This window comes from Petaurus breviceps, unplaced genomic scaffold (genome assembly GCF_028583685.1).
Source record: "Petaurus breviceps papuanus isolate PSGF00001 unplaced genomic scaffold, PetGlider_PUasm1.0 90977, whole genome shotgun sequence".
Lineage (NCBI taxonomy): Eukaryota > Metazoa > Chordata > Mammalia > Diprotodontia > Petauridae > Petaurus > Petaurus breviceps.
Window position 1 is genome coordinate 6,756,644 of NW_027187391.1, and position 25,598 is coordinate 6,782,241.

Consider the following 25,598-nt stretch of genomic DNA (forward strand, 5'->3'; position numbering starts at 1 on the left):
AATTTCAAAAAATGTAGAATTGTCAAATATTTTGAGCTTTCAATAAAACCATTCAGTGCATTATACTGTGTTTCTACAAAAAGGTTCCCAAACTCTATACCATCTGACATCTAAATTCTTGGTGGAACTGTGATTATTTTTAATAAGGTAATTTCCAAACTTCTCAGATGAGATAAACCTGAACCTGAGATGAATTTGGGTTATATTATATACTATAGTACTGTATGTTCTAGAGAATTTAAAATACTAAGAAGTAACTTGAAGGGGCGGCTAGGTGGTATAGTGAATAGAGCACTGGCCCTGGAGTCAGGAGGACCTGAGTTCAAATCCAAGCTCAGACACTTAACACAAAAAACTAGCCATGTGGCAAATCACTTGGGTAAATCACTTAGCCCCATTTGCCCTCCAAAAAAAAAGTAACTTGAAAGGGCCTAAATATGATAAGTCAAAGAATTTCTGTATGACTTGGGGTTTACTTTTTACTGGAAACAAATTTTACAAATAACAAAGGTTAAAGGGGCCCATTCAAAGTCATATACTTTGGGCTCCTGAACTGAATTTAGATCACTGATAGTCTGGCAATAAAGAAAGTGGTTTCATTCAAAATCACAAGTTAAAAATATATAGAATATTACATTTTGTGTCAAACTGAATTCATGTCCTGGGTCTGCTGTTCATTAACTGTATGACCATGCAAATCATCAGGCTTCAATTTCCCTGCATGTAAAATGCACAAATCATTGCTTATTCTCTCAAGCTTGTTGGTAGAAAAGTATTTTGTAAACTATAAAACAATAGTATATAGATGAGATCTATCACGATTACTGAATATAATACTATCATATGCTATCAGAATTAAGAAGATGGACTAAAGAGATTTGAGTGTTCTACAATGTGTTTCTTCATAGGCCTACACTCTGCATACAGCTTCAACAGCACCATACTGTAATTTAGCTTTGGATAACATCCAAATGACTTTTATAATAAGCGTTTTGGTTCTGGTACATAACACACACTGTTTACCATCTGTTCAAGTCTTAGGATGCTTGCTTCCTCCCAAGCACACAGTATGCCTAGTGACAAAGGGCCTGGCTTCCAGACAAATGCCATCTTTAAAAGAGAACATAGAGGTTTGGCTAAATTAAATACATTAGAAAGTCACATTTACCCAATCCTTTGACAAACTTCATAAGGCACATAATATAACTGGTGGCTGCATTGGCAAACACCTGGATGTTGTCTGTGTTCAGAAAGGCTTCAAAGACGTCAAACACAGGGGCCTGACCCTTTCCTATGGGAAGAGAAATGCAGAAGGTAAGTTTGTCATCTTTGAGGTTAGCCAAACCGAGAACATCTCTAAAGGAACTCCCCAAAGAAACTATCAGAAAGAGACACTCTTATCCCTGAATTGACAATTACTCAACAAAAGTCCATGGGTTTCCAGGGACCAGACTCATTAGTTTGCCTGCAAATATTGTTCTGCTAAACAGTGAGTACATTGCAGGTGTATAGGCACTTCACAAAGAAATGCCAGGCTGAGATACCTGAGGAGAGAGTTGAATACACAGCAGAATTAAGGCAAAGCATGAGCCCAACAATGAAATGAAGAAGTTGTATATAATCAGACTCAATAAGCTCTTGTAATGCTCTATCAATGGTAGTTATGGAATATCAACATGGAATGAGAGCGCTTCAACATAATCTTAGGGGATGTGAGGGCTGGAATTTTTTGACGGTATTTTTACGTAGCAAACATGAAAAGGAAGCCTAAGCTAACTACTTCTGCGGGCAGAAAGCCCAAAGAATTGTCATTTTGTGGGTACTCCCTCCCTTCTTACAAAGTTGACTTGCCATTTTTCTGATCACAGAGATGCCCCAGCCCCTATTGGAACTGAAATCTCTGTCCCCAACCCTCCTCCTTTTCCTCCTGTTGCTCTTCCTTTGCGAATTCTTGACCCTGGAGGACCTTTCTTTCATCTTGTATGGATAGAGGGAGTCACATGAGCATGATGATTGGGATGGTTAAAAATTTACATGCTATAACTTTGATTATGCTCTCATAGTTGCAAATCAATCCTTCTATTCACCTTGGATAGACTCTCCAGCACTTTCCTCAAGTGGTACTTCCAAACTTCTACCCTTTACCCTCTAATTATCTCTGTCTCTGTCTCTCTGTCCCTTTCCCTTTGTCTCTGTTTATCCCTCTATATCTCTGTTTCTGTCTTGGTCTCTCTGTCTCTCATTTTCTCTCTGTGTCTGTATCTCTCACTTAGAAGATGATCTTGCTTCCTGATTTACTGAGGCAATGAAAGCTATCACTGAACTGAACTAACTAACACTGAACTAAAGCTAACACATAACTGAAAGTTATGCACTTTTCTTTTTTTTCTACATCTTTATCCATCCTCTCCTCCTTTGTTTTGTATTCAATAGATGAGTTGGTGGCCTTTCTTTTCAAGACCATTTTGTCATCTTGGGCCTGTAATGCAGCTCCTCCTCCCTTGTGTCATATGGAAACTTGTCCCATTGATCACTTCCTCCCTTTCTTTAAACTTCAATCTCTCTCTAACTACTGTCACTTCCTTGTTGCTTGTTAAAATGGTCAAGTCTCTCCTAGCATTACAAAAGCATGTGATAGAGACTGAAGAGGAAAGAATCATCCAAATATCCTTACCCATGGAGTAATCTCCTATAAGATATTCCTTCATTTCTGATTTATTACTGCTGTGCACTGTTTCCAGGGCACTGAATAAGGGCCTCCATCCTGACTGGATCTGAGTAGAACATACTTCGACCAACTCTCCTATTGATGTGACTACCTGAATTAAAAAGAAATGAAACAAACAAAAATGTTACTTCTTACAACAGTCAAGACATGCTTGGGAAAGACCGTGGCTCCCTTCTTGTTATATAGCTCTTTCCCCTTTCATTCAGAGATAATGGTCAAAGAAAGTAACAGCATCAACAAATTATATTTCATCTTTTTCATGTTCATAGGATCAAAGATATAGAGTTAGAAGGGATCTTAGAGGTAACCTAACTCAATCCCAAAGAAACTAAGATTTAAAGAGATCATGAAATTTAGACTAAGAAACCCAAAGTCACGTAGGTAGTAAATGGTAGAGCCAAATTTCATGTCCTTGGGATCAGATATCAGATAATCCCACATTTACTAACCCAGCTAGAGCACCTTGGCTATTAAAGCTAAAATTTCCCAAGTACATTTGAAGACTAAGAAATCTGTAGACTCTACAGGCTGTAAGGTCTAGTGGAAATGTCACTGTACAAGTCTGTAGTCATGAGGCTACTAACAGTGCTCCCCTATCTGCTACTAACAGTATGATAAGTTGTACTAATTGAACTCTAACCTTTCACATTTCTCTAACATTGTACAATTCTGTAATGTCTAAGTATCACTTTTAGTCAAAGGCACGATTATCAACAATAACAAAGCAATTAGTGTCCAACATCCATCAGTATTTTTATTCTACATCATTTGGTAAGAAATAGGCAATAAACCCTCTGTCTTTGATGTTTAACATGCTCCAATTGGGAAATGGTCCTCTTTGCTCCTTGTTATTCATTGACTTCCTTAAAAACACCAGTACAAAATCTCAAATATTTAATAATCATGAAAAATGTTTAAGGTAGTTGTTAATGTCATGATAAATCTGTAAATTCATAAAAGAGCACCTGCTTCAGATTTAGGTTTTTTATTTTTTAAAACAAATTTCCCTCTTCAGCAATCTTTACAGTGGTCTGAAATTGTCCCCTAGACATTTTCAGGCTGTTTCCTTTATGCCAAAATGTGTGGGTGGGAGACGTTGGCAATGGTCCCTAGAGAGGAGTGAAGGAATCACAGTATAGAGAAGATGAAGGGATAGGAATGGAAGTCAATAGCATCTGGGCAACCAGTCCAAGAAAGATAAGAAAACAGAAAGGGCCCTCAGATTAGTACTAAGAAACATGGTACTTTTTGAACAGTCAGTAGCATAAAGCATGGGAGGTACATTTTAGGTGTCATCCTAACTACGTAGCATGTAAATAACCAAAAGCTCATACCTAGAGAATTTTAGGACAAATGTTAAGAGGCACCTCATATAGTATGGACTAGCAAGAAATCTCAACTCATTTCCTAGTGCTACACAATGAATGACTTCCTCTATGAGGTTTGTCCCACTCTGCCCTAGGTATAAGTATTATATAGTGGAATAATTCCAAATTTCTACTCTAGATCTATTTTACCCACTTGATAAAATAGAAACCAATTGTGTCTGTACTTATTTTATCATAGCCTAGCTTGAAAAGAATAAAGCACAAAAATGCTTCTTTTTTAGAGAAAACTAAAAGGGACAATTTTATTATTTGACCTATTTTATACTAAAAGAAAGGACTTTATTGTGACATGAAGATGAAAATCTATATAAACCATGGATGCAGAATTGGTTTTCTCAGATCCCTATAGACTCCTGGTCTCCTAATATATCTTGCCATGAAAGGGAATAATTCCTTTTAACTCTTTCTTCCTTATTCCTCCCATGAGAAGAGTCACAGATTTCCCCTGCTCATCTGGGCAGCTGTGTTGCATATCTTGTTTTGTATCTCTCTCTTCCTTCTCCCCAGTTGGAAGGACTGTATACTCTAATAAGGACTGAATGTGTGTGGAGACCTCTTCCCTCTTTCTGCTCTTGATCTTACTAAAGCCTGCTCACTTCCTCTCCATGGTGTAGCTTTTTATATGTATACGATGGATTAATAGACCAGGGTGCCCATTCTTTTCTTTGGGATTCATTTTAAGATTGTTTCTCCCAAATACAGAGCTATTTGTGATAGACTATGGACAACTTATTAACTGAAGTATGTTCTTTTGCATGCCATGAAAATCAGCACTTCCCTATATTAAGCCAATATCAAGTTATTTTTTCCTTTGATTGATTGATGTTATTTTTTACATTACAGACATTTACAGATTACTTCTACTATTTTTTTTTGCCTTTTTGGAGGGGGGAAGGCAGGGCAATTGGGGTTAAGTGACTTGCCCAAGGTCACATGGCTAGTAAGTGTTAAGTGTCTGAGGCTGGATTTGAACTCAGGTTCTCCTGATTCCAGAACCGGTGCTCTATTCACTGCACACCTAGCTGCCCCATAATACTTTTTATAACACAATTAAGTAAAACTAATAATAGTGACCACATCTGAAAGTGAAAGCAATATTTCACATTTTTTGCACTACCTCTCTATTAAAAAATACAAATCTATTTAGCTCCCTCTCACCCCCACCCCATTAAAAATAGAGAAAAACAAAATTTGTGTAACAAATATGCATAGTTATTAAAATATCTTACATCTAGAATGGAACCTGATGACTTACAATCCTTTAGAGACTGACAATCCTTATTAAGCACCTACTATGTGCAGAGCACTACACTTCATGCTGGAAGGGATACAAGTTTTAACAAGACATGGTTACAAACCTCAAAGGGATCACTGAAATAGGAAGCCAACATGTCTGCTTTTAAATGTAGGGGCTAGGGACAAGCAGGGAGCAAGAACAGAGGAGAAAGAGAAGATAACTATGATGAATATGTTGGAAAATAGTGGAAAGGCAAATACTTTGGAAGTAATAACATCTCTCTCTCTCCTCTCTTGTGTCTAGTGTGAATCCTTTCTCTACAAAATCCTGGAGTAAGCAAGCTGATTAAAATTCCCACCACGTCTGCAGGACTATTCATGCTTCCACATTTTACCAACTGAGGCTACTTACCTGGTCCTGGACATCCTCATCACACAATTCCAGCTGCATGATGCGTTCAAAGGGACGGAAAAGTGCTTCATTGAAATGGAAATGCGGGGGTTCACTCCAATCTGTCAGAACCTCTGTAAGGATGTCATGGATGAAGGAGACTGCTTTCTGAGAAACATGCCTTTCCTTGTGGCAGGCAGCCTGTAGTGGGGAAGAGGTCAAGAGTGGAAGAGCATCAAGGGTTTAGGTAAGTCAAATAAATTTTCCTGAAGGGTTTCCTAGCGAGGATGAAACTGAAAAGCTGACTACAAAATTCCAAGGAATTTTTAGGAGTTGGGTTGCCAATTTGAGCAAGAATTGCATTTTTCCAGAAGATGTTTGGTTCATCAGCCATATCCCCAATTTAACAGACATGCCAAAGCTCAACTGTTACAGGAAAAATCAAAGAATCTGATTGTTTCTGTTTTTTTTAATAACTTTTTCTCATTAAATACTCAATACATTCCATTATGAAGATGTGTTCTCCAAAATAATGGGTTTAAGATACATTAGATCCATTCCTAGGCTTTTCACCCACACTTAAAAAAAATGCTTAGCACTTAGACCTAAACAGAGTGCCTGACATACAGTACACGCTTAACAAACGCTTGTTGACTTGACTTAAAAAATAGACAACTCCTCTGTGGCTGTTTCCCAAAGAGTCAAATCACTGTTACCCTTTGTCCCCAACAAAGTGTTCTTGGGTGGCTGAATTAAATCCTGCAAAATACTTTCTGACTATCTGATGAAAGGTGCTATGTGAGAACTGTAACAAAACTGGGGAAAGACACTGCAGTACAAAGCATTTCCAGGCATCTGAGAAGCAGACAGTTAATAACCTTTATAGAGCTTTTTGCAGGGCGCTATCCTAGGTACTAGAGTGAGTACAAAGTTAGTGGAACACATAATTCTTAGCCTTAAGGAGCTTAGTGTGACAGACTAGCAAGAACATAAAGACATTTTTATACTCAAACTGACCTACTTTTCCCAGAGGAGGAATGGGAAATTGCCTGTTTTTCTCTTTTTCTGATTTAAGTCAATACTGGATGTTATTTGAAGGAGGTGAATAATTCTGTAGAGTACCATATTGTATATCACTGTAGGGGAGAGGGACAGAGTTAGAATCAGTGTCTTCTCTGTCCCCTTGATAATGACACTTCAGATACTACATATTGTGTGATTCTTATAAAGTGATGCCACTTAGTTTTATGTTGTGACTTATGGAATGCTATTACCATACAGCAATAATTCTGTATCAAGAGACGCAGGGTGGAGTAGTGGTTAGAGAAGCCAGTCTCAGAGTCAGTATGACATGGGGCCATGTTCCACCTCTGACACATACTGGCTTTGTGACACTGGACAAATCATTCAACCATTTACTATATCCCCAGGCAACTGTCTAAATCATAGAGTAACTGCCTACATGTACTGGTAGAGGGAGTTTCCAATTCCAATAAAATCACAGGTGTGTTTAAACTTGGTACAGTTTAAAGCTTGAATTGTGTTCAAATTGCCCTAAGACTTTTGGAACACATTCTCTCTATATGTACATATATGTGGATATAGCTAGGTACAAATTCTACTACATGAGGGGACTCTCTATAATCTGCTGGAACTTTTATAAGGTTCTGCATATAGGTATGTAAACACACACATACACACATATATTTTGGACCAGACCTGTGATCTCATTGGGAGAGTTAACTTCCTCTAAAAATGCAAAGAGACAATTATTCTGTATGTACACACATACACCTATATAAACATTTCACATATGTATGTGTGTATGACTATAAACTATGAAATATGATATAACAGTTGTCTCTGCATGATATATTCGTATATGTCTAGCTACTCTTCTGACTTTTCTGTCCTGAAAATGTCTGGAGTTAGCCAGGTCTTTCCTACTTCCTGCAAATACTTACCTCTACCAGATGAGGGGCCACAAGGCTCCAACAGCGCATGAAATGGAGTAGTGGCCGAGATTTACTCCGGACAATCCTGAGCATTGAATCCCCGAGACGGAACAGGTGGAGAGCACTTCTCCTATCTTGGGTGGATTTAACTTCTCCTATAAGAAAGGAGACAAAACTTGAAATCAGGAACAGACAACACTTGGTGCCATATACATAGTATAAAGGCAAAGCATTATTAACATTTTCAGAAGGATGATTATTGCTACCTCAAAGCCCTCAGATTGGCAATGTTAGTGAAAAAAAAAAGAAAAATGTTGGAAGGAAAATGGTCACATTAACACACTGTTGATAAAGCTGTGAATTGGTCTAGCCATTTTGGAAAATGATTAGAAACTGTCCTCCCAAAGTTACTCAACTGTTAATTTCCTTTGACACAGTAATATCACTATTAGGGCTATACCCAAAGAGATCAAAGAAATATGAAAAAGACCCATATGTACCAAAATATGCTCAGTAGTTCTTTTTATGATGGCAAAAACTGGAAGCTAAGGGTGTCACTTCAGTTGGGGAAAAGAACATCACTGTGCCATAAGAAATTAAGAAAAGAATGGTTTCAGAGTGAACTGGGAATACTCGTTTGAACAGCATGATGCAGGGTAAACCCAATGCTGGGAAGACAAATAACCGACTTACAAACTTTGTTCAGTGTAATGACCAGCCAAGATTCCAGAAAACTTATGATGAAGGATGCTGTCCATCCCCTGACAGAGAAGTTGTGGACTCAAGATGAGAAATGAGGCATGCATTTTTACACGGCCAATGTGAAAGTTTATTTTGCTTGGCCAAGCATATTTCTTATGATAGTTTTGCTTTTCTTTTTTTTTTCAATTAGGGAGAGGGGAGGCATAGGGGAGAGAAAATAAATACTTGTTAATTGCACAAAAATAATTAATTAAAAACAAACAAACAAAAAGGTATAAATGACCATATGACAAGGAGTCAGGTATACCTAATAGCTCACCATAGGCACACAGTCCTCCAAACACTCAATAGTAACGTAGTTATCCAGAAGAATCTACAATCTACTGTTGAGATTTCTTGAGTGCTATGAAAAAGCTAATAGCCTATGTTTACTGTCAAGTGAGATGCAGCTTAATGAAAAGCAGAAAATTGGTCTATGAGGAAGTAAAATCATCACCAGTCACTTTCTTGTTTTTCTGAGTTGAAATTTCATTGTGCAATAGAATCTAGAAAAATTTATCCAAATAAAGTGACTAGTGATTTGAAGAGATGGTGGTACTATGTCAAACTAGAACTGCCCAAGGCAAACAGCCTGTTGTTTTTGCCTCAGCAGAATAGTAGAGTCATTAGATGACCCACAACTCAGCACGAATGCCAATTAGTGGCATAAATGACAGATTTTATCATACCCTATAGCTTCAGAGCCTTTGGGGACCCTGGGAATGTGGGTATGTTCAGAAAAAGGCAGACAATATTTTTAATGATTTTTTAAAAGCAAGGAAAACACTGAAGTTTGACTTTGTCATTTTGCCTGTGTTTTCCTAGTGCCGCTTTAGCAGTCCAAGAAACACACTGACATTATGTTGTGAGGAACATAGTTTATCTGAACTCTGACCATCATCCTATTGGTGAAAGGGTGAAGAGAGATGATTTCATAGTTGCCCACATCAGCTTTTCCACCTTTCTTCCTGGTATTGGTGATAATGGTTATATCTGAAATATGGAACCATTTTTAGGTCCTCCAGGTGCTGAAGAAGAGTCCATGTAGGCACATCAGCAATCACAGAATCCAAGGATCATAGATTTAGAGCTAGAAGGAAACTGAGAGGGCAAGTCCAACCTCCTCATTTTATAGATGAAGGAACTGTGGCCCAAGGAAGGGAAGTGTCTCATTTGGGGTCACAGAACTAGGAAGTTTCCTAGACAAGATTCAAACCCAGGTCTTCCTAATCCTGAATTCAGTGTTGTATCCTGCCCTATGTCATGCTGTAATCCTGCTTATGTTTGCCTCTAGTAAAATATCATGAAGTAGTGACATAAATTTAAACTTGGGGTCCCTGAGTAAACTATCAGAAAGGTTCCCCAATTTCTAAATTGAAAAATTTTTAGCTCTTCAGTGAGGCAAAGGGCCCTCCATTTTACTATTGAGAGTCTGCCTAGGCAATATTTATACTAGAGTGACAAAAAAAAGGGACATTATATCTTCCCTCCCCTGGAAATAGTGACTCCATCTTTATACTGGCCTTCATTTAATTTAAAATGAGTAGTCACGTCCCCTTTCCCCAATACTCCTGGGTTTATATTTTGTCCTTCTCTACTTCCCTTGCCTTGTTAGTCATAAAGCAAAACAAAGTTATGTTTCTTAGCTCTCCCCAGGGAAAGAACAGATCAGTGAACCCCAGCTGCCTCCAATGCCAACTGCCAACCTGGGATAATTGGTCACCATGTTTTCTATTTCTTTCTCTCTCTTTCTTTATATATACATATATGCCCATAGTATATGTATATACACACACATTTAAAGTCAACTTTGGGGTAGTAATTATATACACATGTATACATGTGTATGTATACATACATATATAAAATTTGTATGTATATAATCTCTGTGTGTATATATACACATACACAGAGAATATGCTACCTACCTCCTGACAGGGAAATATACATATACACACATAGTGTACATATACACACTTAGTATATGTATATACACTTGTTTTTTTTTATTATTCAGTCATGTCCAACTCTTTGTGGCCTGATGGACCATAGCACACCAGGCCCTTCTGTCCTCTGCTATCTCTTGAAGTCTGTCCAAGCTCATACTCATTGCTTCCGTGACATTATCTGTCTCATCCTCTGCCATCCTTTTTTCCTGTTGTCCTCAATCTTTCCCAACATCTGGGTCTTTTTCCAATAAGTCTCATTATGTGGCCAAAGTATTAAGCTTCAGTTTCAGTATCTGACCTTCCAGTGAATAGCTTGATTTCTTTAAGTCTTGACTAATTTGATCTCCTCGGTGTCCAAGGGACTTTCAAAAGTTTTCTCCAGCACCACAATTCAAAAGCATCAATTTTGCAGCACTCAGCTTATAGTTCAATTCTCACAGCCATATATTGCTACCTATGTGTGTGTGCATATTTTATACACACAGATGTGCATGTGTGTATACTTTTCTGTCATGAGATGGGTAGTATGTTCTCTGTGTATGTGTGTATAGAAACATTAAATGCACACATGCACATGTATAGACATGCATACACACAAATGTATACATTCACATATGTGTATACACAGAGGAAATTCTATTCAAAGTTTACTTGACTTACAGAGAAGTTCTGTCAATTGATTTCTTGGACATGACTTGCAATAAGAATAAAGCTTCTCTATCTGATCTGTACCCACATATGTCTGTGCTATTGTTTTGGGATTTTTTTTTAACTATAAGCACGCATGTCATTGTCATTTAAGGATGAAACAAATGAAGACAACAGATGAAAAAATCTGTCAAGATTTACACAACAAAGTATTTTTTCTTCTGTCAATGATAGTATAGGCCCCACGTTTGGACCTTTAGGCCAAGGTCTCAGATATACTGCATAAAGGAAGGGAAAGAGAGCTAAAGAAAACACAACTGGATCGAACAAAGTATACACAGAGGAGGTTCACGCTGGAGGCAACACAATTCTGATGTGTTCTTCCCTATTTTATTTTGAGCTCTTTAAGGGAAGGAACTGTTTTTCCTTTCTTTGATCTTTAGGGCTTAGCACAGTGTCTGGCAATTCCAAGAAACAATGCAGTAAACATTTAATGAGGGCCTACTCGGTGGGGATATGATTAATAAAAAGAAAGAGTTCCTAGTGCCGGGAAGGCGAGAGGAAGGAAACCGGAGGAAAATGTGACCCCGTTGACCTTAATCACTCCCTCCGCCTCTCTTGTGCCACCTGCGTAAGGAATAAGGGCGGAAAACACCCGGGCAGCCATAGCCAGCACGATGTCCCTCCAGGCCGCTGTCAGTCACCAGATTGTGGCCCTGCAGACCCTGAGGCTCTTGCAGCAGCAGAGGGACCAGGACGAGGTCCAGCCCCCCCCCCCCCCCCCCCCCCCCAGCACGTGTCCGCAGCCACGGGGCAGGCTGGCCCCCAGAGCAGCGAGAGAAGGGCGAGGAGCCCGTGGTGGCGAAGCCGCGAGGGGAAGGGAACGCCGTCCCCCAGCGCCGGGTCCCAGGTCAGTGCGCACCGGGCTGGCCCGCGTTGTCGAGACCAGTTCGCAGCTTGTCCAGGTGGAGCAGACGATCCTGAACCTGCTACATCAAGAACTGAACTTCCCCATCTACTTAAAAGATAGTATCGAGTTTAGAAACATCTGCTGTCATATGGCCCAACAACGGGAGGGACAGGCTTTTGACCAAGACTTGAATGCGGAGTACCAGTGCCAGAAAACCATCAAGAAGCTGATCCAATCACTGTTGAGCCTCCCAGGTGATGTCCCGTATTGCTCTGAGGCAGGTTTTCCAGAATCATCTGGATCTGTGAATGTTATTGATTTGTGAATTGAAGCCAGTCTGGCTATGAGCTTTAGCCAAGGAGATATTGTGTATAGGTCTTAACAGCAAAATGAGCCTTTGAGTGTTATCACTTCTGGCAGAATTGAGGATTGTATGAACAGAATTCTTTTCACATTTATAACAATCAGTAACAGCTAGAATTTTCAGGAATTTTGCCATTGTTCTGACTTGTTATGGATAAAAATACAGTTCTATAGTTTGCTTCAGTTATACAATTGGATTAAGTGCATTAATTTCCAGGTCAGATATTCCTTTTGACTTGTTATATATAACATAGATGCCTAGTTGTTTACTTAGGGCTATTTTGTGGCTGAAGCTCTATTGTTAATGAAAGTCTGAGCCAGAATTGTGATATGTGATAATCAATATATGTTCTCTTTTCCTGTGTATAAAAAAATAGAGAAAGTGTCACTTTATTTCATTTCCTAGTGAAGGAATTTGAAACTTCAGACTCTTTTTCCTGGTTTAGTGAATTTACTGTTTCACACCTACTAAATGGCTTATAAGTTTTCTGCCTTCAATACGTTGGTTTGGAAATTGGAAGTGAAGATAATGCCATTTAAGGTAGTTGGCATAAAAGATTCTAAAAAAAAAGACAGTTCCTGCCCTCAAGGAGCTTACACCCAGAAATAGGCAGGAAAGTAGGGGGCAGGGTATGGGACATGAGGTTGTACACATTCAGGGCATCTTGTTCTGGAGAGCTGAAACCAGGCAAATCAACAGATACAAAATAGAGTGAGCGGAAAGTCTAGCTTCTTCCCTCTAGAAAGGAAAGCATGGAGAGGAGTTTGGTATTCTACCCTCCATCCCTCTAATCAAAAGGGAGAGGAGGCTGAGGGAGGAGGAGTCAGTCAAGACTTGATTTACCAATAGGGTGGTGAGTTTAGAAGTTTATTATATATACATATAGGGACATCTTGTTCTGAGGAATTGAAAACAGGGAAGCAGATGCAAAAGGGAGTAGTAGCACATAGTAGGAACTTAATAAATGGTTACCAACTAATGAAAGGTGAGAGGATATCAAATAAATGGAAAGAAATAATGGACAGTGTTACTACCTTCTCCCCCCCCCCAACTATTTGATTTAGAATATGGCTAAGAAAATATGAAATGGGAATAAGTGGGCTTATGTAGACAATAGTCTATAATATTTGATTCTTTACAGTCACACAGCAGAGTAAAAAGTGTGGGAAAAGAAGATTCCATTGTGCTTACTCTCTTGTAGATCATAAAAAAAAAAAGCATTTGATTTTGGAAAGCAAAATGCTGTCTTAAAGGCTCTTCTCCAGAAAAGTACCTCTGAATGCACGTGAAAATCACAAAAAGATTCTTTAATAGACACAACAGAGATAATTTTGCTGGATTATCCTAAAGTATTAATATCCAGAAAGGCATAAAAGGAGACATATGCTCAACAAAGGTGCATGCCGCTTTCATGTAGTTCATTGTAACAAACATTTATTAAATTAGGAAATGTGGTATAGTGGAGAGAGCAGAGGTTTACTTACTACAGTAAGACTACCTGAGTTCAAGTCTCATTTATGATTCTTACTGTTTGTATGTCTTTGGGCATGTCACTAAATCACTCTGAGTCTCTGTTTCTTCATTTATAAAATGACCAAATGGTCCTTTAAGATGGTCCTGGACCAGATGACCTTTGAGATTCTTTTCACTTCTACAGCTATTACAATATGATTAGTGTCTATTATGTGTAAGGTATGTTACTAATGAAATTTTACAAAGACAAAAACACAATTTGTCCCTAACCTCATAGGGCTTACGTTATACTGTAAAGGGTGACATCCAGAGGAGAGTCTAAGGGAAAATTGACTTGTGACTGTGGTGTAGTCTTCCAGATGCTCCTTTTTAAAGGAAAATATTGTGCTAATTGTGTCAAGCCCCAGAACATTGTAAAGCTTTCTGTGTATATGCTCTATAATCACTCAAAAGAAGTTGACTTAGCCACACAGGAAAAATGAAGTGGATAAAGAATACCTATTATCTAGATCAGAAATAGATCCCTGTGGCCTGTGTATTAACTTAGCAAATCTCAAATGAACAGAATCTGTGTTGTATTGCATTTTTATTTATTTTGTCAAACATTTCCCAGTTACATTTTAATATGTTTCAGGATATATTCAAGAGCTTTTACAGGCCACTTGTGGCCCACAGGTTGGGAGCTTTGATGCTTCTGGGCCAGAAGGAAAGTCTACAGAGCTGAGTTATCAGTACATTATCTTGTACAGAAATTGAGAATAGATAATAAAATGAGTTGAGAACTGAATAGAAGAGAAGACAGTGGGCAGAACTGCATTTAGAAAATTGTACTGTGACTTGCAATCATCCCAAATTTCTCCCTGAAACAAAAAACAAATCATCTTTTTAAGCATCGGTATTTTTCTAGTGATGCTTTATGACTAAGAGTCATGGAAAACCATAGTCTCAAAAGAATCAAAAGTGTGAATCACCCAAAAGATCTTAGAAGATATGCCTGGTGGATGAAAATAGGTTGTGGCATATTTCCAATGATGAACTATGTGTAAAAAGTAGTGTAAAAGATGCCATAAGGGAAATGTGTGACCAGAAAAGAATGTGGGCTACTCATGAAGTGGAAGTAAGGAATCATAGATAGATGATCTGTCCTTCACTAGTTACACACATAATATTCAAAGTCCTAGAGGTGGGTCCCTTGCATATTGAATGGAATCATGTGGAAAATTTATACATTTGACAAGAGTCATAAAAGGATGAAAATATGGATGTTTTACAATCTGTACTACAAGAGTGATTATCAATATTGATGAGTTTATGAGATCACAGATTCATCATAGGATTAAAGAAGTATTATGTTTTCACAATTCTGTTGTCTTTGATATTTGGAACAAGGTTCACCTCATAGTAGTACATGGCAGATTCTCTCATATAGTCCCGTATTAGGGAAGGCTGAAAATCTGTTTTGTGGTGCTGCTCTTCTATTATAACACTGTGAAATCTGCCTCCACTTAGGCCAACCCATTTACATTTGCTAAGTCCTTTGATATCTCACCATTAAGAAGGATGATGGGCTGGTTGGCAGCAAAGGCCGGGGTGCCATCAGACCATTTATAACAGAGCAGTTATGCTGACTGTCCTAGGTCAAAAGAATGATGCAGAGGAGGGATGCTGGGAGGATACCAGCTTGTTCCTAGGTCTTACAAGGTGAGCCTGGAGAGGTGACTAGATAGAAGGTAGACATAAAGAAACACTGACAGACTTGAAGGACTGCAGTACATATTTCCATTGCTGAAGGTACAGAAAAAAAGACATTTCAACATGGTTGACCCTGGTAAGCAATGTGGAAAGGCAGATCTCATTGTAAAACGTAAAAAGGAAAGGTTGCTAGTGAGGCATAAACAGATACAGATACACACACACACACACACACACACACACACACACACTATAATAAGCCTCTGGCAATCAAGGAATGAGCTGTTCTGTATGAAAATCATCCTATAGTTTACTAGACACTTTCCTGGCTATTTAAATTATTGTACTGAACCACAGTTATAGATGCAGATAAAGATCTGGGGCCTATGACCAAATGATTTAATCTCTCCCCCCATACACAATATATGTTTGCATATTTATGTATACTGCATATGTGTGTACGTGTGTGTGTACAATGAACAATCCTCCATCCCTAGTATGAAAAGTTGTACTGGTTGGCATGACTTCTATGTGGCACATTCATTCCCTAGGGGATCAATTAGAATGCAAAGACTTGTTTGTTGCCCTGCAGCCCACTGTTCCAAGTGCAGAAGTATGCTTGATCCTGTTTCTTCTTTCATCTTCTATTCCACTCTCAGAGTGTATGCTACTGCTTGCTTTTCTTATCTTTGATTCTAATCTCTGCCAATTCACCCTTTTTTTACTTCTAATCTCCACCATCTGTGACTGCAGCCATGACTACTGTGATTTTTCCTACTCACCACCCTTGACTCTCTTGTCTCTCAACACTCCTCCTCATCCTTCTTCAATTTTGTTGGAAGAGTCTAATATTCTACAGCTCTTAGCCAGACAAACCTTTTTTTCTAGTAACTCCAAAGCCTATTAGGTATAATCTTCAAATCTCTTCATAGCTGAGTTTGTTGTTTCTGGATTTACAGAAATTACTTTTTTCCCTAACAAAACCTTTTTTTAAAAAGACAACTTCTGGGATCAGGGTAGATGTTGAAGGCAGATTGCCAGATAGCCAAGCTTGGCTTATAATATAAAAATGAAAAATCCCTAACCTATGGAAAGGTTACATAGTGAGAAAGAGACTTTGATATTTAAATCTGCTTTAAGACTCAAAAGATGTATTTAGAATTAGTCTTAGACTTGGAAGGAAACTTGGTTAAGTCCAATTTCCCAACCAGTACAGGAATTTTTTCTACATCACTGTCAGATGGTCATCTAGTCTCTGCTTGAACACTTATGGTGACAAAGAGTTCACTAACATACAGGGCAATCCATTCTTTTGTTGTGCAGTTCTAATGATTAATGAATTCTTTCTCATACTGGGCTTATATCTTCCTCCCTATAACTTCTGTCCATTGTACCTAATCTTCCCTGTGGAGAAACACAGAACAAGGCTACTTCCTCTTGCACATGACAGGCTTTAGGTATTTGAACACAGTTATTATGGACTCTCTGCACCTTCATTTTCACAAGTTAAGTGTTCTCTATGTATAAATACAAAGATAACATTGATTTTCCATTCAACGGAACACAAACTCCTTGTATTCTTAGCATTCACCATAGTGCTTGGCACATAGAAGGAACCCTTTAAATGCTTATTGGACAATAGGATTGATCAATTACAAATGCTCTGAATAATTATTCCAAGAATAGAGTTGGATTTTTCCTGATCTAAGTCTCTTGCCTAATCCCCATCGTAATCAGTAGCTTGCATCAGAAAAATAGTTTATTGGCATGATGAGTGTAGGCAGAAGCGTGAAATAGGTTTTTTTTCTCTACCGAGTGATGCTAACACATGAGGAATGAATCCACAGCTTCTGCCTCATTAAGACCATGACTTAACAAGCAGAGTCAACAAGTCTATCAGCATTAACATTAGCTTGCCCGGACAGTTACATTGGCAAGGAGTATCACTTTCAAGATATCAAGAGATATCTTCCTCACCCTAGCCCCCCAACGCAACCACTTATACACACACATGGCCAAGTACTACTTGCATAACTACTTAATGATACAGCAGAGGTAACATGTCAAATATTGTGGATTAAAGTGGTTCATATTCATTATCTTTGGCTTCTCATTGCTTTCGGTGACCTTTGATGGTCCCTGCTCCTCTATGCGTTAATAGTATCCATTTTCTTAAGGGAAAACATTACCTGGCATTGCTAGAGAGTAATCAACGGTATCTGTAACGGAATGGAAAAGCTGGGATTGAGAAGCTTTTTTTAACTGGTAAAGGAAACCTGCCAATGCCATTAAATTCAGCTTGTCAGCAGCATCTTCAAAGAGCCTACATGTGAAGTACAGGAAAAAGTTATTCAGAAAAATATCAGAATGACCAGACAATAGCATTTCCCAAGCTCTATAAAGTTATCCCTTCCATACTGCGACTTTCCCCATTGCAGTTTTGATATATCACAGGGCAGCATAAGAAAGTAAGTGGGAATTTTTTGGGAGTCTTGTGGAAGCCACAGGTGACACATGAACATCAGTAGAAAACACAGAAAAAGCTTAGAAACTTATAAATGCATAAAATATATAGTATAGTATTATATAACATCAAGATATTTTCTTTCATACTATAATAATCCAGCCTTCTTATATCTTATCTTTTAATACCACATTTTATATTTATATATATTTTTAAAGCAATCGGGGTTAAGTAACTTGCTCAAAGTTACACAGCCAGTTATTTCTGGGTGTGGTGCTAAGTATCTGAGCCCACATTCGATTCCAGGTCTCCCAACTCTGGGGCCGGTACTCTTACTCACTGTGCTACCTGGCTGCCCCTATATATTTTATCTTTTAATACTAAAACAATTCAGCCTTCTTCTCTGATAGTAATGGAAGCTGGAATATGTGGTTACTTTGCTATTTTTATTTTGTGTCTAATTGTTCACCAGATGTTTGTGCAGGTGAATAAAATTATTACTTTTGTAATTAAATAATATTGTCGGAATAGAACCCAACAGCCTCATATTCTATAGCCTCATGGGCAACATATTTGGAAAAACTCTTCCCTTACTGTCCACGTGATACATTGTTGCCACACAAGATCCCCCACTGCCTCCTGGGCCATCTCTAGATGTCCTGATCCATATCTGGCCACTGGACCCAGATGGCTGTGGAGGAGAAAGAGGGCTAGTGACTTTGTACAACCCTCTCTCACATAAATCCAATTCACCTGCATGTCATGGTATCATTTCCCTGATGTCTTCTTTGAGAACAAAGGACAAACTTTTGCAACAGCAAGCAATACCTCTTACTCTGTGTTAAGGTTATTTGTGTGCTTATCTTTCCTCTATCACTGGAATTATAGGATCATAGACTCAGAGCTAGAAAGGATCTTAGCAGTCATCTGATCTACTCTAATCAACTCATTTTACAGGTGAAGAAACTGAAGTTTCTTGCCTTTACAGGTTCAGGTATTCAGTTGTTTTTTAGTTATATCTGATTCTTTGTGGCTCCATTTAGGTTTTCTTGGAAAAGATATTGGAGTGGTTTGCCATTTTCTTCTCCAGTTCATTTTAAAGACAAGGAAACTGAGGCAAACAGGGTTAAGTTACAGCTACATCTAATTATCTCAGTAATTCCAAATCTGTTTGAAGAGGCAGACAAATGACTCAATTGATGGGCAAGCTACTTTGCCTGGCCCTTGACATTGAATTCATATTTGCTGGTTTTTTTTTTAAATCTTATTTTGAAACCACAGAGGAAGGGAGAGTGCCAGTTATTTTCTCTGTTACAAAGTTAGAGACCCGTTGTAGAAAAAGCCCACTATGGAGAAAAGATGAACCTAGGGGGATGTCCACCTACCTGTCAGCTTGGGTGGAAAGGGTGAGGACAGCCTTAGCAGCACTGCTCCCACTCAGAAGGCTGCCACTACGGAAGTCAAAAGCTCGGCCCTTCCTGCCCTCCTTAATGAGCTCCTGAATGGACAATTGCTGAATGATGGGTGTGCTGCGCAGGGAGGTGTCCTGCTCAAGGTGTGATTCCTGGGGTGAACATTCTGACTCATAATCTGCCAGGACCCCCGTCCCTCCAGAGGTCTTCTGGGGCTGGCTGATAGGCAGAGCCGGCTGAGTCGTGCCATCGCTGAAATGGTTGTGCTCCAATGTTGCAACATATTCACATACTCTGTACTCAGAGAAGAAGAAACCAAAGAACATGGAAGTGATTGAAGTTGGTTAGGGTTATGGGCAACAATCCGGGATTAGCACCCAGTCCTCAGCATCTCAAATGGTAAGAATCAATAGGAAATCCATCATTTCCCTTGCTTCTCTTTCATCCCACTTTCCCATGCTAGTCTCTGGACATAACAATGATAATGGTGTATGTGTGTGTGTGTGTGTGTGTGTGTGTAAACACACACATATATGTATGTATATATACACATACGCATGCATACATACATATATGGACGTATATATATGTGTGTATATTTTACCTTTCTTAGTTTCTTAAATAAAAAAGCACTGATAAATTTTGTTTAATGTCTTTCTTGATTCCCCTTAATGTTAGTGTCTTTCTTCCAAAATTATATCCAATTTGTCATGTCTATATCTTGCTTTTAACTAGGTGTTTGTATGCTTTCTCTACCATTAGACCATGAATTTCTTGAGAGCAAGAACAAGGTTTTTTATTTGTTTTTCCTTTTTTTTGTATCCCTAGTCCTTAGCACAGTTCCTGGCACATAGTAGGCTCTTAATCAATGTCTGTTGACTTGACTAGGATGATCACTTTAAACACTGGAAACAATCCTAAAACATCTTGTTCAACCTCTAATTTTTCTCTTGAGTCCTGGAATTGATTTTTTCTAAATAGAATCTTAGGACTAGGAGGGTCTTAAGGATTCTCTAACTCTATTCCTCTAGCTTTAAGCAAGACTAAAGATCACCCTACTGACATGAAAATGCACCCCACTGGATTCCTTTGAAGGCTTATATAGTGGCATGAAAGTGACCCTGGATACTAGGAGGCTATGACAGTGGAGTTCAAGTTCTGAGCAAATCCTCCCAATTTGGAAAAGGCTTTAAATATGGGCCTGGCAAATACTCTCTGTCATTCAATCAGTCACCAAAGGTTTACTGAGTGCCTACTGTATGCCAGGCACTGTGGTACATACGCTGCTGTCTAACTATATGCAGAGAGACTCATTATCAAAAGACTGGGCTACAAAAAAATGACCTTTTTTGGCCACAGCAACCCACATTAATTGTCTTCAAAGGCACAGAGGGGTTACAGTCAGTGTCACTGAAATCAATGAAGGGAGTAGACATAATGGATCTCTTGATCTGAGGGTGAACTTTCCTCAAAAACACATTCTAATGCCTCATCACTCTCCATGCCAGGAAACGCATTAAACAAACATCTTATGTGAAACTGAAGTCTCTTTGCAGTAGAACTGGAGAACAGTTGGTTATAAATTTCCATATTAAAACTCATCATGTAACTGAAGACCATTATTAGTGTATCCTTCAGTTTTCTCTTCTGAAGGTTGGTGAATTCCATTCCTTGAGCCAATCATCCTATTTTTTAGCCTTCTAATTTTTTAATCACTCTCTTTATTGAATTTTCAAATTTACCATGGCTATAGTTAATTATAGAGTCCAAAACAGGTCATATTCTACAAGATATTTACCAGAATTCAGAATAGCTAAATAGTACTATTAATTTTAGCTGTTTAATTATTACTATTAATAATATTAATAGATATAAATATCATTTATGTATGTTACTATTCCATTTTTGCATCAGGCATTACAGTATCACCCTTGATTTAACACACCCACACACACACACACACACCCACACACACAACAGCAATTGGTAGGAACTTTCAAAAAAGCCTGTTGAATGAGTGTACTTTTTTTTTCTTTTTGAAGGGCAGTTGGGGTTAAGTGACTTGTCCTAGGTCACCTGGCTAGCAAGTGTTATGTGTCTGAGGCTGGATTTGAACTCGGGTCCTCCTGACTTCAGGGCTGGTGCTCTATTAACTGTACCACCTAACCCCCCCCCCAAATGAGTGTACTTTCACAGACTAATTTCTTCCTATCTTCTACCTGAGAAGTTAGTTTTTATTTTTTGAACGTGACACATTTGCTTTTTCATTCTAACTTTAAGTAGAAAAGTCAAAATTCCTAAACTCAATTCCTGTCACTAATATTCATATGCAATTACAGTTCCTTTCCCCAACTTTCTAACCCTTCCTTATGATTAGATAACCTTCCTATTATGATGATTATGATCTAAATTAGATACTTACTACTAAATTCACAGGGCAAAAGGGGTATCACCTGAGCCATCATTCCAACGCAGAGTTGGTGCTCATACAAGAAGAAAGGATAACTACCATTCCATACCTGAACACATGTGGCCAACAGTCCTGATTGTGACTTCCCATTTCCAGGCCCACATTGAGGATGGCGTCCATGCATAAAACATGTGCTGTATGCAGCCACACTCCCTGAACCTTCCCAATCTGCTCCAGTTTCTGTTCCACTTTTTGTTTCACTGTTCCAGAAAGACATTTATGAAAATTAATGTTTGGAAAGAGGCAGGCCAAGCAAGAAAAAAAAAGAAACATATTGTAGTATGTACTGAATTTTAGAATGTTAGAGCTGCAAAGGCCCTTAGATTCTCTAGCCCAGCCCCACTTTTGTGCAAGTAAGGAATGAGTAAATATTTAAGGGTTGAAAAATCCCCCAATACCTAGAGAGATTAAATGACTTAACCACAGCCATACAGCCAGTTAATAGAAGAGCTAGAACTCACATCGCCTGAATATCAGTCCAATAATGTTTCCACTGATTTTAGTACTAGCAACTTAGAATTTGTATGCGCAATAGCTGACATTTATTTAAGGTTTGGAAAGTTCTTTCCGTATATTGTCTCATCTTCCCTGCTTAGAAATTCCATGTGATCCAGAGCTTTTTTCTCCCAATGCCTACAGTTAAAGTATCTTTAATTATGTTTTACCCTAACTGCTAAAAATATCGTAGTTTCTTTCCTTTTTCTCATCTTTCCATTTCTGTGACTGCTTAATAATCTCTATCCAGTATGATACTTTCCATGTTATAAAAAGGTGAAAAATTAATAACTTCCAAGTATGCTGTAAGGCAAGGGTCAGGAACCTGGCCTCAAGGCCGCATGTTGCCCTCTAGGCCCTCAAGTGTGGCCCTTTGACTGAATCCAAATTTCACAGAACAAATGCCATTTAAAAAGGATTTGTTCTGTAGGACTGGGACTCAGTCAAAAGGTCTCACCTAAGGATCTAGAAGACAACATGTGACCTCAAAGCTGCAGGTTCCCCACCCCTGCTTTAAGGGCTAAAGGATAGAATAAATCCTCTGAGCCCAAGTGGATGAAATAAAATTTGCTAGTGGTATCCTATAGGGTCTAGACACTTGCTAGTAACTAATCTTGAAGGCCTCCAATGCTGTTCTTTTTCCTTACACTCTAAGAAAACTTTTGAAAACATTCTTAAGGGTGACTCATTTAAAATAGAACTTTGTGGCTCTAATTGGGACTTATTTTCCCCATAATTTAGTAAATCATATCTATTCTGAAAGGGATGCTACCTTTCTCTCTCTGTCACACACACCACATATGTAGCATATATATGCACATACATATATGTACCATCATTCTCTAGCTGTATATTTCTGTGTGTGTGTGTGTGTGTGTGTGTGTGTGTGTGTGTGTATTGTCTGGGGTATTTGAAAAGCAAATCATCTCTTAAAGTCTGGTTTTCCTTCTAAGAATATTTCAAAAGCCTCTTTATTATGGAATCTTTTTTTCATTTATGTTTAAGCTCAGATTTTCAAGGTACACTCTGGACTCCATCCTGAGCTCCTTTGGAACACACTGCTCTTTGGAACACATTATTACACACAAGATGCAGCAGCCATATGAGTAAGTGCTGATGTACAATTAGCAGCAACTGCGTCAGAAGTAAGGGATAAGTTATTTCATATGTAGATATGTGTGTATAGTATGTATGTGTGTCTACATATAGACACACACAATATTTTATATAACACACACATATATACATATATCCACACACAGAGTTGGAGAGAGGTGGCATGGTCTAGACACTCTAGGGGATTGAAAACTTAAAGAAATGGCCTCAGAGACAGGAAGACCTAGATGTTTCCAACATGACCATAGGCAAGTTATATAAACTTTTTGTGCATTAGTGCTTGCTTTTCTAAAGGAATTTTCCTCTCTGGAAGTTTCTACACTGATGAAATCACTGTACTGGACTAAAAAAAAATACATTTATGGAACAAGTACATATTTATGCCCATACTGGTATATATATATAGCTAGCAGTGTATGGTGGAAAGGACTTCAGACAAGAGAATTGGGTTCAAATCCCTGCTATAATATTAGTCGCCTAATTGAAGAAAAATCATAGCTCCTTTCAGAGCCTCAGTTTCCACATTTGTGAAATGAAGATAATACTATTTATATTATTGACTTGCCAAGGGTATTGTGAAGAAAGAATTTCATTAAATTTTCAAGGACTATATAAATATGAGTTATTATTATTTCTCTGAATTTGTGAATTTACCAGTGTGGGAAGCTCCTTCTAGCAATGCAGAATAGCAACTCATCTGTAACTTGAAGTCTTAGAGTCAACGGGGGCACTGAAAGTTATGTGACTTGCTCATGGTCATATAGCTAGTATATGCTAGAGTTAGGACTTTAACTCATGTCTTCCTGACTCCACACTCTTTCCAATATACCATGCTATCTTTTGAGCAGAAATATTGGTATATTTATATACATGTTATATATATATATATATATGTATAACATTTGAGTTGTATACATTTAAAAATATATCTACATACCCCTACCACCTTCAACCACAGATATATATACACACACATACACACATACATACGCACACACACATACACATTTATGGTATGACCCTCCAGATGTTACCTTGCATTATAGCATCACTGGGTTCTTGAACTTCCCTCTCCTCTTTCTCTTCCTGTACACAAGATGCGGCAGCCATCTGAGCAAGTGCTGATGCACAATTAGCAGCAACTCCTTCAGAGGTAAGGGAGCAGTTATTTCCCAAATCTAATGGTCTCCTCCACCCACCCATCCATTATCTAAAGGAGAGACCACCCCTTCCAAGGGCCCTATTCCCACAAATGTTACTCCTACCACGGTTTGCTGGTCACTCTAAATGGCACCAGGACTCAGTTCTTGATCAGTACCTAAAGCACAGCTCAGTCGAGCTGCTTTCCTCAGCCCATCGAGACTCATACAGATGGAATCTCGTTCTTTCTGGTTCTGTTCTTTGACTCCTTCAGCACCCAGAATGAATGCCAGCCCCTTAGAGCTTCCAGCCATGCGACCAGTCAAGGGCGTAGACAAAGTATCAATCAAGTTCTTCCAGCAGCCAATCAGAATATAACGGGCAAACGCAACACCTAGAGTATAAAGTACCATGGATCACTTTTCAGAGAAAAAAGTGGTCAACAGAATTAAATGCATATTTTGTGGCATAAGAGTAGCATATACTCTTATATATACATATAGTTCTTTGTCTTATTAACCTTTACCTAGCTTTATTATAAGAAACTGAGCTTGTTCTATATTTGATTGCCTTTGACTTTTTTTTATTAATAAGGAATTCTGCTGACCAATGAATCATCAGTTGTATAAACTGCCTAAGTAGCCTCCATAAAGCATGGCAAATCTTCCTCTTAGTAATGGTGACATTATGGCACATAATACATTGGCAAAGAAAAATAGTCTTGGCTGCTAAAGATATTCACATAGCGCTCATATACACTTATTTCCGTGATTCAAGTCATTACCTGCCACTATGGAGTCATCTGTTCTCTGGTTCTGGGTGAGAGGAGACTCTGTAGAAGCTGATGCCATTAATTGGCCACCTATGGCACTGCTCTCCAAGCCATCAATATCTGTGAAGAAAAAGGGTCATGCTCTCCTTAAGCAAGCCATTTAAGTCAAAGGATGTCAAGCAGGGGGAGAGAGAGAGAGAGAGAGAGGAGGAGAGAGAGAGAGAGAGAGAGAGAGAGAGAGAGAGAGAGAGAGA

The 25,598-nt window shown here is 38.5% G+C and overlaps 1 protein-coding gene and 1 pseudogene across 1 annotated transcript in view; one reads left to right on the forward strand and one right to left on the reverse strand.

The window, feature by feature from the left end:
* The window catches only part of ARFGEF3 (ARFGEF family member 3), a 229,582-nt gene that overhangs the window by 37,289 nt on the left and 166,695 nt on the right, over positions 1–25,598 (reverse strand). The window contains exons 15-24 of the mRNA XM_069077269.1: positions 25,357–25,464; positions 24,751–24,966; positions 24,467–24,577; positions 21,871–22,021; positions 19,325–19,645; positions 17,665–17,798; positions 7,708–7,853; positions 5,765–5,944; positions 2,675–2,819; positions 1,169–1,291 (exon numbers count right to left, since the gene is read on the reverse strand). Of these exons, the coding sequence (XP_068933370.1) occupies positions 1,169–1,291; positions 2,675–2,819; positions 5,765–5,944; positions 7,708–7,853; positions 17,665–17,798; positions 19,325–19,645; positions 21,871–22,021; positions 24,467–24,577; positions 24,751–24,966; positions 25,357–25,464 (1,635 nt within the window). The remainder of the gene's footprint in view (positions 1–1,168; positions 1,292–2,674; positions 2,820–5,764; positions 5,945–7,707; positions 7,854–17,664; positions 17,799–19,324; positions 19,646–21,870; positions 22,022–24,466; positions 24,578–24,750; positions 24,967–25,356; positions 25,465–25,598) is intronic.
* Positions 9,110–17,646, forward strand: LOC138152939 (leukemia-associated protein 7 pseudogene; annotated as a pseudogene).